The sequence below is a fragment of the Periplaneta americana genome, chromosome 13, assembly GCF_040183065.1.
Source record: "Periplaneta americana isolate PAMFEO1 chromosome 13, P.americana_PAMFEO1_priV1, whole genome shotgun sequence".
NCBI classification, from domain to species: Eukaryota; Metazoa; Arthropoda; class Insecta; order Blattodea; family Blattidae; genus Periplaneta; species Periplaneta americana.
This window is the reverse complement of record NC_091129.1, coordinates 56,840,006-56,856,764: the sequence shown is the minus strand read 5'-3', so window position 1 is coordinate 56,856,764 and position 16,759 is coordinate 56,840,006. Positions and strand designations below refer to the sequence as shown.

Below are 16,759 nucleotides of genomic sequence, written 5' to 3'. Positions count from 1 at the left end.
ACATTATTGTTACACCAGCAATATCGCTCTTTTAACATATGTACATTAGTATGTATTGAGACAAACGCAAATAATTTAACATAAATTCTACTAGATGGACATTGAAGAAACTTTGCATAGTGTCAGTTTGCACAAATGAATTGTTATCAAATCATCAACGATACCTCGTGTGGTTGCCAAGAGGTTTGGACTCGAAGTTTCTTGAGCAGTGGAGTTAGATTTGTTTCTGGAAGAAAACTTAATTTTATAGTGAAGAGTACGCACTATTTATTATATACTTCAAATTGACGGTAGTCAAAATGGTAAGTGTTACTTCTGCGTACTTAATATACAATTAACATAATGAAGCCGGGTTTTCTATTTCGGAGCATTTACGATTAATGCTTGATCAGATTTCATGTTATCATTGGAATTTAATACAATGACTTCAGCATAAAGGAGGCTGTGAATTTTGTTGAAGATTGTATGTCTGAGAGCTATGCTGTATTAAGAACGTACGAAAAAAAAAATACAACTTTATACATAGCTATAACCTACTCTATACACAAGGTCTACTCATGTCTTCTTGCTGTATACTCATAGCTTCTGCTCAACTAATGAATTGTTTATTTTTTAAAACTGAATTAATCTGCTTGTTGCGCATTGTCCATTTTTGGGATAAACTCCAGAACATGGATTGCACCCTTTCCCTCTTACTTCAAAATTCCAACCTTGTGCACACAAAATAAATTATTGGCACTGAAAAGTGCCTTTTCGTAAATATAATGATGCGCATTCGACAAACGCAGACAAATCTGCTCTTTTTAGTATTCTAAGACATAATTCTAAGTTCCAGAGACATAACATTGCGCATACTCGTCTCGTCAAAGCTGTAGTCAACCAGGTAACATTTAATTAAACCATTTAAACTTGCTGTATTTTGTTTCAGTCTAAAATATGTAATAAAATCGAATGGCGAGTTGATTATAGATACATCAGGGCTCTTGAAGAGTGAAATAATAATAAAATTGATAAATACAAAATCAACCGGAGTGAATATGAACAGGAAAACCACATATTATGCCGAACGGATATTAACAGTCACAGTAGCTTAAGTCGTTACAATGAACAAGTTGATAGTAGTAGCTCAAGGTTCGAATCTCCCCCAATCTTTTTTTTAATTACAAATTTGCCATCAAAGCTATAATAAATAATAAACCTCCCTCTCTTTTTCAAGCAATATTGCTATCTGTTAATACAACGTTCTGTCTCGTCATTACGATTGAAGATGGCACAGAAACAATAATATTGCCCTGGTTCGCATAGGTTATTCTGCTTATGCTACTATCTGACAGGACTTAGATTGGAGAAATGTCATATTCTCCGACCAGGTAATTGTCTCCAGTAGCATTCTGCATATGCTACTCTCCGACAGGACTTCGATTGGAGAAATGTTATTTTCTCCGACGAGGTATTTGTCTCCAATAGCAACGATAGTACTGCCCTATTTTATTGTATGAATGCCACCAATACGATGAACGCTTCGTGAGACGAATTAACAAGTCAGGTTGCGTGAGGGTCGCGTGTTGGGGGTGGATGTCATATGTTGAGGCAGGACTTCTGGAACGATCCACGGGCAGTTTACAGCAGAAGTCTACGAACACATTTTGGCAAATGTAATGATCCCTTCCGCCCAAGAACAATATCCAGAAGGAACACTTTTCTTCCAGCAGGATAATTATCCGGTACACACCGTCAACCAGATTCAAAGATGGTTTACGAGGAGGCGTGATGTCGACCCAGTCGACTGGCCTCCAAATTCACCAGATATGAATCTGATTCAAAATTAGTGGGCTGCAGTGAAAAGGATCCTATGCTCTAATTGGGCAGAACAACCACCCGTTCGGAAACCTGAGGAATTGTGGTACAGAGTTCTAGATGCGTGGGAGGAGATGGCCAAGAATTTAGACCTGTTCCATAATCTTGTGGACTCCATGCCGCGCAGAATGAGGGCAGTTGTTGACGCAGGTGGTTTGTGAACGAGATACTAGTCCCCACCACAGGCCTTTTTTTTTGTGAATATATTAACAAATTGTTTGTTTTTGTTAATTTAATTATTTGTGTTTGATATGCGTCCGGTTTTTTAGGATGTGAAACAAGTATTTTTGTTTATACAGGTCAGGTCTCGCCTATTAATAGCTTACAGGTGATGGGCAATAATATTTTTACAAGGCAGGCATCACGAAGTTCGTTAACAAAAGCCATTTCACATTTAAACTAATAAATTAAGTAAAAATTAAAATAAAAAAAAATAATAATTTTACCGTACCGGGAGGCGAATTCACAACATCTGGTACGGATGTCAGACTTATTACCACTGGGCCACACACTGCTCGTAAGGTTTACTACATTATAGATGGATGACTTTCAATGAAGAGACACCACAGCAATGCCTTGCAGTGGGTTACTGTTACACGAGTGAACCGCGCAATAGAACTTAGCATTTGTATCAACCAAGAGTTGACCCATTCTTTTTGCCGCTAAGTGTATATTTCACAGAAGACAGTGAAATAAAAGAAAATTGTGCCTATTCAAGCCCTATTTTAAAACCTTAAATTGCAACAGTGGAATTTACCCTCACGCATTTTCAGTGGATTCTTGTTCGCAGGCTTGTTATTCTTGCAGGCAAAAAGAATCACGTTACGGTAATAGGAAAAACTACTGAATTAGGCCGAAAGAGATCTATTAAATTTCAATTCGTGATTGTTGATGTCAGAGAAGTAAAGATTGTGTTTGAATATAAAAACGAAATTTTGTAATTAATAAATTTGTCTTTACACTAGGTATAATCCGACCATCGGTTCTGTGCCCCCGTAAGATATGCGAACTGAACCCTAATTCCTTTTCAGCCTCGGCAATTCATTTCTCTCCCCCACTACTAAGCAATTTTGAGCCTTCTTGCGGGACAGTTTATTTGCACTTGCGGTCCAGTGTTGTCAACTCAACATGAATACTGTAGCACGGAGTGGTGAAAGAAATATTATTAAGCAAGTAATAGCATTTTGCATAAGTCAATCAGCGTCATTAGACCTACTTAAATTAAATTATGAATAAGTAATAATTAACCTTACAGTATTGTAAGCAATATTCAAGAGACATGACACTGTTTGACGAAAGTTTGGCAACATCCCTATTCGGCAAGGTTCGTGGCCTGCTGTTTGACGTAGTGGGAGAGAAATGGGTGGAATGGGGTGAGTAGAGGCGTTAACTTTTCCAAGAATGATGACAGCGCTGAAGGGGCATAGATCGGATGGTACTACAATATCCGAGTTCAGATCTAGATCATTCAAAAGTAGTGTTGGTTTTCATGTAGTAGTACTTCCATGTTATTCAGTCATTTCATTGTTGTCGACCATCCAGACTAGATCATGTGTTCCTGTGGGAGATGTTCTAAAATTATGAAATGATTCCGTTGTAAAGGTAGGAATAAATTCATAATAGGCCTATATTGTACGTGCCAAAAAAATTTAAACTGAAACTCTAAATGGTTATGCACAAAACCAAGTAAAGACTACATTTAATAATAGGTTTATTATATGAATTTCATAGTAATAGAGGCTATTGACATTACCTAGAGGTGACGAACGATACTTCGAAACTGTTCAGATGCAAGTTCGAATCTCGATTGGACTCGCTTTTCCGAGATTTCCTCAAACTGCAAGGACAAATCCTAGATAATCTTATGAAGAATGTTCGAACTCATTGCAAAATACTATTTCGTTCTCTCTCATTTCATTAACACTAGATAACCGCTTATGTAATACAGCATTGTTAAATGACAATTTTTGTTTTGTCCTCTGAAGTTATAAGGCAGTAATATAGTGTAAAATGAAAACCTATCTAACTGGAAAGTAGTACAATATTGCCAGTACTACAGGATACAAACATAATTGAATAATACGGAATTTCTACTAGTGTAATGCAATAAAATTAAAACTAGGAATTGGTCAGGCTGTATAAAGTGTCTCACTCCGAACCAACTTAGAAGTTGGTAAAATTGTTTCTAATAATTGATTTTAAGGAACAACTGGAGAATATGCACGGTAATACCACAGTCTACTATATACAGTCACAAAGCTTTAGTTTTGAGGGTGCGAGAAACAATAGACTGTGATGGTACTATTTTGCATTGCCTGTAATGAGGCGATATTAGCGTTCCTAGTGGTGAGCAACTATCTAATGTTTGCATATTTACTACATATTGAGCTTCGCGACTGTATATACTAGACTGTGGTAATACCAGACGTTGCTCGCTGGCCACTAGTCACCGGGCCATACAGAGTCATGTCAAACAAAAGACAATCGAAATGGTGGTAGTAAAATTCACGACTATATTCTTAAATAATTCACTCCACTATTCAAGTGCAAGGTTTATGCAGTACAACGGTGGTGTTTTAAATGCACCAAAAGAAATTGCAAATGTAGTAATATCTTAAAATAAGTGATCACAAGAAATAAAGAGGGGAAAATGTATGTTTTAGGGAATATCATTCAAATGAAGGAAGGTAAATTTCCGGTTAATGTTCACCAAAGCGTTAAGTACTGTACGTAATTATGACCGCATTGCCATTTTATTTGTGATCCAGAGAAAATATCTCGTTTTTTATGAAAAAAACTTTTAGTGGCCATGAAATTATTCACCGCTTTCATCATATTCATCATCATACATGGCATGACAGCCCATTATGGGCCCTAGCCTTCTTCAGAATGTCCTTGCTGCTAAATTCTTCCAATTTCCAATTTTACTAATTCTACTATCCTGCAAGACATCTTCCCATCTTAATTTCGGTCTTCCAGCTTTTCTTGTTTGTAATGATTGTGTCATATAGATCTTTTTAACAGTTTTATTATTGTCCATGCGTATCAAATGCCCAGCCCAGGCCAGTCTATTAATTTTAATATATTTCACTAAGTCAGGTTCCTTATATAATTCATACAATTCACAATTTCTCCTCCTCCAAGTGCTTTCATCATATTGTTTATCAATATTACGAAACAAAAACTACCATAAGGGCCATGACCGACAGGATCATCTCGTCTGTCTGTGCATGCGCGGACTTGGTTAATAAAAACCTAAACTAACCAAACCTAACCCTCGTATAATATGCAACATGTGTAATCGGAGCAAGAAGGGATCTTCTTGATTTGATCTGGAATGTACACACGAAAATAAATTCAAGTAAAGATCATGCTGCCACTGCATGAGAGGTCCGCGCATGCACTACAGGAAAACTGTTCCTGTTGCGAGCCCCTCATCTAAGCTACGTAATCTACTCGCAATATTTACTTAAATACATCTTGTCGCTAACAGTGGTGCTATCTCTCAGTAATGTTCAGAATGAAGGCGGTAGAGAGAAAAAAAATACATTTCTCCTTCTAACGACGCCACAGACCAATGCCATGTCCTTATGTTGGCGACATTGTATATTTAGTTCAATTTGGTCGTAACCGTAATGCCACGGTTTAAAGCTACCATAGCAAATTCTCCAGTTTAGCGGATTTTAATTAACATTGTAGTGAATATCAGCATGGTCTTTCAAAATATTACAGAAGTGCCTGTCTGTTGTATTTTGTTCTTTCTAGGCAACGCAAGTGGCTACTAAAGTGGCAAAGCGGTTGATTCCTCTTTTCGATAGAGTTTTAGTTCAGAAAGCAGAAGCAGTGACAAAAACAAAGGGAGGTATTGTTATTCCAGAAAAGGCTCAGGCTAAGGTCCTTCGTGGAACAATAGTTGCAGTTGGACCAGGAGCTCGAAATCAGGTATGTAAATTATATTCTGTAGCCTTTTATTGACATAAAGAGCTAAACCCAAAATCATAAATGTGCATAGTCTGATAAATTGTACTTTCCTAGATGTTAGAATATTTTACAGTACACCTGTCAGAAGAGTAGATAAAAATGAATAATAGACGTAGTGAATCATTAACTCACATAAAGTATAAGATAAGCATGAAAATTGTAACACATAATTCACTACTTCCATGTTTTGCTGTAATTAACAGAAAATTTATGATTTGGAAAATTTATGCTTGAGTTAGGTACGTAATTATACAAAATTTCCCCCCCTTTTCAGCTAATATCTTAACATATTTAACTTTATATTATTATAATTTTGTATAGAAATCTAGAATACAAAAGTAGTAATTTTTGTTTTCTCTAACCATGGCAATTTCATATAACAAATTAATATACAATACAGAGGATTCTTACAGAACAGAACACGATGTCTTGTCTACAATTCACAAACAAATAAGGCAAAATGGTAAAATTCGCAAGAGACACTTACCTTGGATCATGTGAAACACGTGCATATCACATCAGTGTTTTGAAATGAATCCATGTTAAAGTGTTCATTTTGTCTAATTTATTGATTCAGGTCTATAGACTTCATGCTGTATTTTTAAATTTTATTCTTTAACTTATCAATCATGAGTATAAGGTATTTTTTGGACTTACCACGGGACTTACGGAAATGACTCAACCTTTTATTATCTTCGTTAAGTTAACCCTCATCTTTCAATACTTTTTTAAGATAACCAGGTAGTTACAATATGACAATCCATATAGCCACCAGCATAGCTCAGACTGTAGAGCATTTGCCTGCTGATGTGGATTTGTGCTCAGGTATAGATTCGATTCCCAGTTTGGCTGATTATCTGGTTGGGTTTTTTCCGAGGTTTTCCCAAACTATAAGACGAATGTCCAGGTAAACCCATGGTGAATCCTCACCATCACCAATTCCGTAGATACTAAATAACCTAGTAGTTGGTATAGCATTGTTAAATAACTGACTAAAAGTATATGTATTCCATAGACTATATAAAAATGTGAAACTAATTCGGACAGGTTTTTTTCCACACAAGACACTTGGAAATTAATATTCCACATATTGAAAGTACAAGTGAATACAAAGAATTAAAAATGTGATAAATTCAAATTACTCAACATAAGATTCATTTAGATGTATACATGAATTGAATTTGTGAATTGTAACCAATAATTTGGACTTCATCACTAATTCAGACTTATTTTTTCTTCAAATCAGTCCGAATTAGTGAGACTCTTACTGTATTTGTAGACAAGTCCCTCTCACCAAACTGAATTGATGAAAACGTTATAAAATGTAGTCTTCATTGAACAGATTTTTATTTGTAAAACATTCACTAAAAAATCTTCTTGGTTCAAGTGTGAGTGGCAGGAATGTGAATTTTTTTAGATCATATTAGCAGTTGTTGTTTAGTCGGCTATCCGAATACAGGTCTGAACCCCACAAGTGATACCAAGAAGACACCACTTATGAGGCAACTAGGCCAGGAGATAATGGGGTAGGGTGGTCATTTCCTTTTCCCTCCATTGGGTACATCGCTGACGCTAGTCAGACTTCAGGGCAGTATGTTCATAAATATTTAGCTGATAAAGTTATAACTTCATTAGTGAACAGTGATACAATCTCATGAATTAACGTTATTGGAATATGAAAAATTCGTATAAAACGTTGGAAAATTCCTCAACTAATTATGGTGTGGTTTGTAAGGAGAAGGTAGAGTATGAGGGTGATTCCACTCACTGTGAAAAAAACCTCCCCCCCATCTTGTACACTGCTTATTCTAGCTGGAGTGATAATTTACCACCATTATGTTAAAAAAAACGAATTTGTGAATACATAACTTAAGTAACTTATTTTTTGTGAGTATACAATATTTACACACCTATTCTGCATTTCTGCAGTAACTTATAGAGAGGTCGATAATATGTATTGATGAGAGGGTCTGTGTTTTGAGTTATATTTTTAAATTAAAATCCATGTACTGTAGTTACCATATTATAAAAAAAGTTCAAGCTGCTTATCACATTGAGACTGCACGTACTACAAACAAAACATCACGTTCTATTGACAAGCTATGCTTAACAGTGCTATGTTGCCAATTCTTCATTGTCCCTGTGCTTATTTAAATGATATATATTTATGTAAGGTACACACATGCATTCTGATACTTGTGTCTTTTAAGCTAATGAATACAATGGTGGCCTGGTAAAGAACAGCCTCAATGTTCACTCCTATTAAATTGAGTACCAAGTCTATTCTGAGGGTAAAAGGTGATTGGAGCTGGCAGAGTTAAGGCCATAAGGCCTTCTCCTCCACTCAACCAGCAAAAAGTATATATACATATGCATGAACTTACAAAGAATTCAAAAATTTGATTTAGATGAGAGTTACATGTATACAAGAGTTATTTACGATTTAAACAACAAAATACTATGAACTATTAATTAAACTTACTTACTTACTGGCTATTAAGGAACCCGGAGGTTCATTGCTGCCCTCACATAAGCCCGCCATCGGTCCCTATCCTGAGCAAGATTAATCCAGTCTCTACCATCATATCCCACCTCCCTCAAATCCATTTTAATATTATCTTCCCAACTATGTCTCGGCCTCCCTAAAGGCCTTTTTCCCTCCGGCCTCCCAACTAACATTCTATATGCATTTCTGGATTCGCCCATACGTGACTTAATATGGTTGTTATTTTAACTATTAATTAAACACTGAAATAAACTGTGTAGCAGAATTAAGCTAAAATACATAGAATGTTAATATATTTCAAATAATATTAGATAATAGAAAGAGATTATTATGAGACAATTTTGAAAATACAGCACTATTAGGATGATGTCTAAAGAAAGAAGTCTAGTGCTAAGAATTTAACAGTGTAATCTTTATTCAGCATGTTTTCAGTATTTAATCATGAATACGACATTTTGATGCATATCAAATTACATACTGTTCATGACATGGCAGAAAATCATAATGTATTGTTCACAAGGTTATTGAACTTTTTTCTAGATAATAATTTCAGAAAAAAAAAATGTTGCTTTAAAACTGACTCCATATTTCGCCAACTTAACACAGAAAGACAGCAGTTACACATACTTTATCGAGGATAATATCATTGTACTCATTATCAACTGAAGTCTTTGGTGACTGTCACTGAGTTGTGTAATCTCCGAATTTCTCCAGTTTTAATTTAATGTAAAGAACTCCACTAGGTTCTGAGGAACACATTCCATTGCTGCAAACATTCGTATGTACAAACAGCTCGTTATCCTTTCGAACATTTACTTCAAATAACATGTGTAGCCTTGTTAGACATAAAAAATGACCGATCTCCTGTAGTGTCATATTGTCTAATCCACATCAGGCAGCACATGGTTCACATGACTAGGGAAAGGATGTTTAATTTGCACCTAATTTATTCCTCGGATATTAGTCTATAAACAGACAGAAAAAGCTACAAACAAAACAAAGAAAAAACGGAGCAGAGTTGTGCATAATAAATTCGTTCACATGAAAACCTAAGCTTTCACGGAATCAACCAAAGTTTTCTGAAGTGTATGGCAGTTGGTCTTCTTTCTTTGTTTTTTTCTTTCTTCCTCCCCTTCCCCTTCTAAGATTGTACTTATATCATTGTGTTAAGATAAAGGTCGTAACCATCAATTTAAAAGCAAGGTTCAGTAAAATGCTGCAACCCAATACCAAAAGATGATATTTTACCAAGCTACATAAGCTTATTAAATGAATGAGGGTTAGAAATTCTAAGAATTGTTACTTATACCAAAATAATTGTCTGAGGGTAAAATCCTTTTTACATACACGTAGAATGGCCATACACAAATAGAATGGTATGAAATTCTCAATTTTTCCATTTTTGAGAGTTACGACCTTTGACATTAACACCGTCGACATCTAATAGCAAGGTGTGTCAAAGTAGATTTCTCATTATTATAATAAGGATCAAGCATGCAAGAGACTAACTAGTGTCCGGCTGCATGAAGGACTCGGTATAAACCTAAAATTTATAACATTTTAATTAATTAAATCTACCCATTAAAATATAATACTAAACTGCAAAGCTATCAACATTTCAGATAAAAATGTTAACATCACAGACATTAGTGGTATATTAGAAAACAAATGGGGTGGAAATGCAGTGTTCTGAGTATTTTATTATATTAAAACTATTTTTTTCTTCTTCTGCTTTTTCTGTTATGACTCGGATCAATTCTGATATCTTCTTTTTGGTTATACTGCGTTTCTCCTTCTAATTAGTCAATTCATAATCTGTAAGTATTAAATGATCTAACTTATTTTAGTTTGTCTTATCTACATTTTTAATCATATCATTCTTATAACCTGAAGTACATATCTTTAGAATCTCGATTCATTTGTCTGTAACCTAATTTTAACCACATTAAAATTTATTTCATTTATGTGAATAGTAACTTATAAATGTTATGTTTTATTCAACAATGCTCGCAACTGCTGAGGTTATATCAGCGTTGCCTGTGTGCTGGAATTTTGTTCTGCAGAAGTTCTTTTACATGCCAGTAAATCTACTGATATGAGCCTGTCGCACTTAAATGCCATCGACCTGGCCAGGGATCGAACCCGCAACCTCGGGCATAGAAGGCCAGCACTATACCAACTACGCCAATCAGGCCGACATTAACTTATATCAATATTTAAATGTTACTCATTTAATAATGCTTTACCTCTTTTTTTTTTTTTAATGCATGACTTGTCATCTCTGAGCCTCAACAACCATGCATATGTGAAATATTCCTATTTACAGTATCAACTAACCTCAAGGAAGTTGAATTTTAGTTCATAGTGAAAGAAAGAGTTTTTTGTGTAGTGATAGAGAGAGCTGTGGTCTACAAATTTCTAAAGAATTATATAAAAATAATCCGTAATACAGCCTTACCAAGTCAAGTCTGCAAGCCAAGAGGGTAAGTTGGAGGTTGTGCTCTAGTGAAAGAAGGTGGTAACGAGAGGAAACCTGTATAATAACTAGATAGAGGAATTTAGGCAAAAACCTATTTTTTTTTTTTCATTGATTCATACAGGCTTGAGATTTAATATTTACATTTTTCGTGGAAATATAGGTATAAATAAAGGGGTTTTATAGAGCCTAAAAATGCCTATTTCGATGTTAGTGCCTGTTTTTTAAGTTTTTTTTTAATTTTTGCATCATTTTTCGTAACTGTTTACTGTTTTTCTTAATATCCTTCACTGTACACATTCCAAGACTGATAACTCCTTCCTAGCAGTGAACAACCCAATAGAGAAGTACTTCTGGGACACCCCCTCTAATATTTCAATTCTAAAGTTCCAACTTTCAGTCGGCCTGGGTGGAGTAGTCGATATAGCGCTGGCCTTCTGTGCTGGAGGTTGCAGGTTCGATCCCGGCCCAGGTCAATGGCATAAGTGTGCTTAAATGTGCCAGGCCCATGCCAGTAGACTTACTGGCATGTAAAAGAACTCCTGCGGGACAAATTATTATTTTTATTATTATTATTATTATTATTATTATTATTATTATTATTATTATTATTATTAGGCTATATATCTTCCTCTGTCTGTCAGCAATTTAATACAAACTCTCTGGGTTGTATTCGAATAAGCATTCTCTTACATTTCAAGACAGAAACAACCCCTTCCATTTTTCTCACCATTCGTAAGTATAGCAGTGAGCGACACAATAGGTGCTGATCATTACTGTGAAGCAAACTATGGAAATGTGATTGGTGAATGAAAAACACTCTTATATTAGTGACATTCTTTAACAAAAAAAAGCCTATTTTTTTATTTTATAGACCCTAAATGAAGGAGTTTAAAAGCCTATTTTAGGTACCTAAAATGCCACTTTTTAGAGCCTAAAATTCCGCTCTCTAATAATAACATCCAACAGTTTTCCCACTGCATTTCACATCGTCAGTTGACCCCCCCCCCCCCTCTCTCTCTCTCTCTCTCTCACACACACAACAGAACTTGATTACACAATAACTGTAATTTCAAATGCTCAGGACAAAATATAAGGCGACTTTGAAATAGACTGTACTTCTGCTTGATGTTATTACAGACTCGAGAGAGAGATTTCGCTTTCCTAGTGGTTAGGATGGGTGAAGGAGAGAATATTTGTGGGCTGGGAAGAGAGCACAAATGTTATCACAGGTTACCTTGATTGGAAAACAAGAACAGAAAATATTCTGTGTTCTATAGTATATTTTAAATGATGTATCACGTATTGAAATCAGTGTCAAATTATCTATGTGGCAACTGTGTTTACCTTCACATTCCATTCTCATAATCCTATGTGCAGAATTGACTTGGACAAGCTGTAACTGAAAAGTCATTTAATATATTGTAAAAAGAGGATTCACAGAATCCTGATGACTGTGTGAATGTTATTTATTTTATTGTTTTGTATTTTATTAATTGCGATAAACATATATACTGTCTTGGTTGTCTTGTGCCCATGACAGAGCAATACTAATTTAATATATATAGCAAAACTCGACAGATGGCAGCATGCTTATGCTTTAACATGTACAGTACCTGGTGGAGACTCTTGAACTTCATATTATGCTAAAAATGTTACACAACTGTTCAGCAAACATGTTTTTTTCCTTATTGAAAGATCCTGTGTCAACTTTTAAGCTATTTAGCTCAATGGAATTGGTGATGGAGTGACAGTTTATAAGCTGTGAAGAGAATAATCGGATGTTTTTATTTTGCATTGTGAAAGGTGATCATGGTAGGACCATTATTATGAGCCTGACGAGGAATGTCGTTTCCTGTAATGTGAACTTCAAAGCTGCATAAAGATGATATAGTTTATCAATATTCTTTTTACTATGCCTTGTCATATTAAATTGTATTCCTTTTTCCATCTGTTAATCTTTATATACGTAGAAGTTTATATAGATTTTTTTTCCTTTCTTACAGAAAGGTGAACATGTGCCATTATCTGTGAAGGTTGGAGACCAGGTACTGCTGCCTGAATATGGTGGTACAAAAGTGGAATTAGAAGAAAATAGTGAATTCCACCTATTTAGAGAATCAGATATTCTTGCCAAGCTGGAGTCATGAATCTGAGGTTGCTCCCAAGATAGTTGGCAGCATCAAATGTGTAGTTAAGAAAAACGTCATGATTTAGGCAAACAAACATTCTATTATTAATGGAATTTAAAGAGGGTATATTGTGAATGTGAATATGAGAAAAATGGTATGAATGGCAAACATTATTGAATGTTACAGGCAAACCTAGTTACCCACTTTCGGGTTTCTTACTGTAACATTTTCACTTGTTTTCAATATGTTTAGAATGTAACTTCTTTGTATTTGTTTCATATATTAAACAGTTGCATTTAAACGTCTTGTGCTTATTCTGTTGTACACTTCATTCTTTAAATATATTTAAAAGCAGTGCCCAGATTTTGATTATGCTGTCCCTTTAAAATTATATATATTGTGAGTTTTATTAGTTACAACAATGTAATTTATTCGCCACAACAATAATTCCTTTCTACAATTCGCCTTAAACGCTCTCGTCAACAATTGGATCTTCACTCAACACCGTATTCGTTATAGCACTCCACCGACGACAATGACAGTTTACTTGGTTTATTACGCACAACAATGAACTGTTAATCTTAACTAATATTTACAAAGCACTATTTACAAATCAGAACTACCAGTTCTCAGTTCACAGTTCTTCTATCTCAGTCACTCGAGTTCACAGTATCTCGAACCACAGACCTTCAGAGACAGTTCACTGTACTCGAACTCGGGTCCCTCCAACTGCGGTCCACTGCACTCGAACTCAGGTCCCTCCAACTGCGGTCCACTGCACTCGAACTCAGGCCTTCGGATGCTGACGCAGATGCGGACGCACACTCGAGTCGAACTCTGGCTTGCTTGCTCTGGCTTACTCACTGACGGAATAACTGAAAACTCTGCTCTAGTTCGCTGGCGCTTCTTTTATAGCAAAATCATAGTTGCGAGAACCTTCTACAGGTGTGTAGAGAATTATCTGGATATCTCCACTTCGACGCATTTTCTGGAAGGGTCGAGAAGGTCCATTCTCCCTTACTCCGCAAGCAGCAGTTGCGCGTGCACTCTCCCCTCGTCGCGTGGGCCTTTCCCTTTCCCCTCGTCGCGCCGTCCCTCATGCTTCATGAAGCCCGCGCGATATGCTCTCTCTCGCGGGACGCTGGTCGTGAGTTCGAATCTCACGTCGCTGTCACAATATACACACACACACACACACACACACACACACACACACACACACACACATACATACATACATACATACAGGGTGTATTCTATATATGTGTCCATAAACGTGAGGGCATGTTCCTGACACCAAACATAACAAAAAGTTCATATGAACATGGGTCTGCAAACCCTTCTTTAGGGAGTTATGAAAGGAATTTCCTGTAGTGACTTCCGATTATGTAATTCACCTCAAACTTGCATATTTTCCACTTTCTTCGTTACAGTTGGTCATGACATTTGTTTTGTTTTGTCTGATTGCCTTTTGTTCTGTTTTGTGTTATTCACAGTAACATTCATCATATCACAAGATGTATTCAGTGAGAGAAATGACGGATATGCACTACATTTATGGCCTAGCAGATGGGAATACGGTAGCAGCATGTCAACTTTATGCAGAAAGATACCCTGAGAGGCACTTACCTTGTGGAAAAATGTTTGCACGCATCCACCAATGCTTCCTCAGGGCATGCATCGAAGCATGAGGAGGTCACTTTGAGCAATTTTTGTAAATGTGTGTTGTTAAATGTACCAATATAAATGTGTGTTGTTAAATGTACCAATAAACCCATAACTCCCTAACGAAGGGTTGATATGAACTTTTTGTTATGATTTGGTGTCAGGAATACGCCCCCACATTTGTGGACACATATATATAGATACACCCTGTATATATAAAACGTCACGTGTGTACATATTTTATAGATCACTGAATTTTTAGGCCTTTTTATCTTCTAATTTTGAGTCATTTAGTCTTCTTTTCAGGCATTTATGTACATGTGCTATCAGTGTTTACTGGGAGCATTAATATTCAAATATAAAAAATTTCTTTATGCCAGTTATTGGACTTGTGATAAATAGGTTTCAAATGTACTAACCTGAATGACTGAAAAATCTGCATTGCTAGAGTCTACTATATCTAAGCTGTATGAAGCGCTTAAGCGGGATGGGCCAGCATTGCTTCTAGAGTAAAAAGAACCAATTTGCAAACTGATGTTCATGTTCAAGAGTTCAGTTGTAAATTTTTTAGTGGTACAGATATGTGTTGTCTCCCAAAGAATTTTCAGGAAATGAAACCCAGCAGCATCACAAAGTGGGTCACACAGTGCAGTCTTCTTGATTAATTTCTAGTTTATGGGGCGCACAATGAGCATTCGTACCTACAAGTGCTGTACACCCTTATATAGAAAGAAGAACACCACAGATCTTTATTTTCACTACTGTTTCATGCATTGTGGATGTCTTGTATTAATCAGCTACTGTGTTTACATTAGTTTTGACAAGCCCTGGTGTAGTGGCCAAGGTTTTTTGCATTTTGACATACAGTATTTTTAGCCAGACATATCTCACGTAGATGTGCCCTGCCAAGACAGTGATAACATTTTTTATATGTTATTTATTTTTTTTTTTTCTGTCGCTTGTGGTTTATTAATACATACTATCAGTGTGTGAAGCATATATCAGTTTATTTTGTTCTTTTTGTTGTTTTTGAAATTGTAGTTTTTCAAAAATAGTTTTATCGAATACACAGACATCAGTTCTCTCATAATCTCTTCTTTAGTTAGTTTTTTAAAATCACACTTTTCTACAATTCTATATAGATCAGTAATGAAATTATTAACATTTTCAAAACAATTGTTTCCTTGTATTAAACTTGTATTAAATTGAAACTCTCATGAATGATTATATTTTTCAGGGAAAAGTAATTATTGAACTGCTCTATCAGTTCATTTAAAGAGCAAAAGAGCAGTTCATAATGTCACATTGGCTCCTTCACCTAAACAATATAACAAAAATGTCAACCTTCATTTGTTTATTTATTTATTTATTTTTTTAATCTCCAGAAATAGATAAAAACTGTTGGAACTGTTTTATATATTCTTTCCTCAATTCTGGCATTTCAAATGTGAACTCGCCTGGAAGCGAAAACTTTCTCTCTTGTTTATTTAAATCACTGGATGAAATATTGTTTGATAAATCAGAATGCATTGATTTTGACGGTTTTTAAATGTGTTCACCACTGGCACCAAGTATTATTTTATAGATAGTTATGATAATTTAATATACACAGCTGGTAAAAAAAACGGATAATAGTAGTAATAATAATAATAATAATGGCTTTATTTAAGCTGGCAGAGTTAATGCTTCATATTTTCGTCGTCAACTGTATTTCATGCTTCGAATATGAAATTTTGATATTGCATATGGATCATTAACTATAAGTATGTAGAAAACAAAAGAAAGACTACTCTCAAAATTCAATGACGTTACAATATAAACAAAAGTGGATGAAACGAGCATAAGTTATAATGTCCTAATCAGAGATTTTTAAGATTTCTGAAGCATTCTTCAATAACTGTTTCGTAGTTGAACAGTCTAAATTTGTTAAAAGGTCATATTCTAAAGAAATGAGCAAAGTTGCTGGAAGAGGTTATTACAGCTGTTGCTTTGAGGGAAGATGGCCATAGCATATGCTATATCGCTAACATTTTGGGTACAGATTGTAGTACTGTATATGATGTTATCAAACAAAATGAGGAGACAGGTGAGTACACCAGAAGAACTGTCACAAATGAACGGGATGACCAATTTATTGTGTTA

General features: G+C 35.4%; 1 protein-coding gene across 1 annotated transcript; it reads left to right on the top strand.

Annotated features, from left to right (window-relative positions):
- The first annotated feature begins 143 nt into the window (after nucleotides 1-143).
- LOC138711973 (10 kDa heat shock protein, mitochondrial) lies at nucleotides 144-13,253 on the top strand. Its single transcript, XM_069843293.1, has 3 exons — nucleotides 144-302; nucleotides 5,623-5,799; nucleotides 12,827-13,253. Exons 1-3 carry the CDS (start codon nucleotides 300-302, stop codon nucleotides 12,968-12,970), a joined length of 324 nt encoding a protein of 107 aa, XP_069699394.1. The 5' UTR covers nucleotides 144-299; the 3' UTR covers nucleotides 12,971-13,253.
- Nucleotides 13,254-16,759: the final 3,506 nt, after the last annotated feature.

Bases quoted from the DNA above. Each gene is read 5' to 3' on its own strand.
- LOC138711973 (XM_069843293.1), top strand. The intron at 5,800-12,826 runs GTATGTAAATTA...CCTTTCTTACAG, and splicing joins GACCAGGAGCTCGAAATCAG to AAAGGTGAACATGTGCCATT.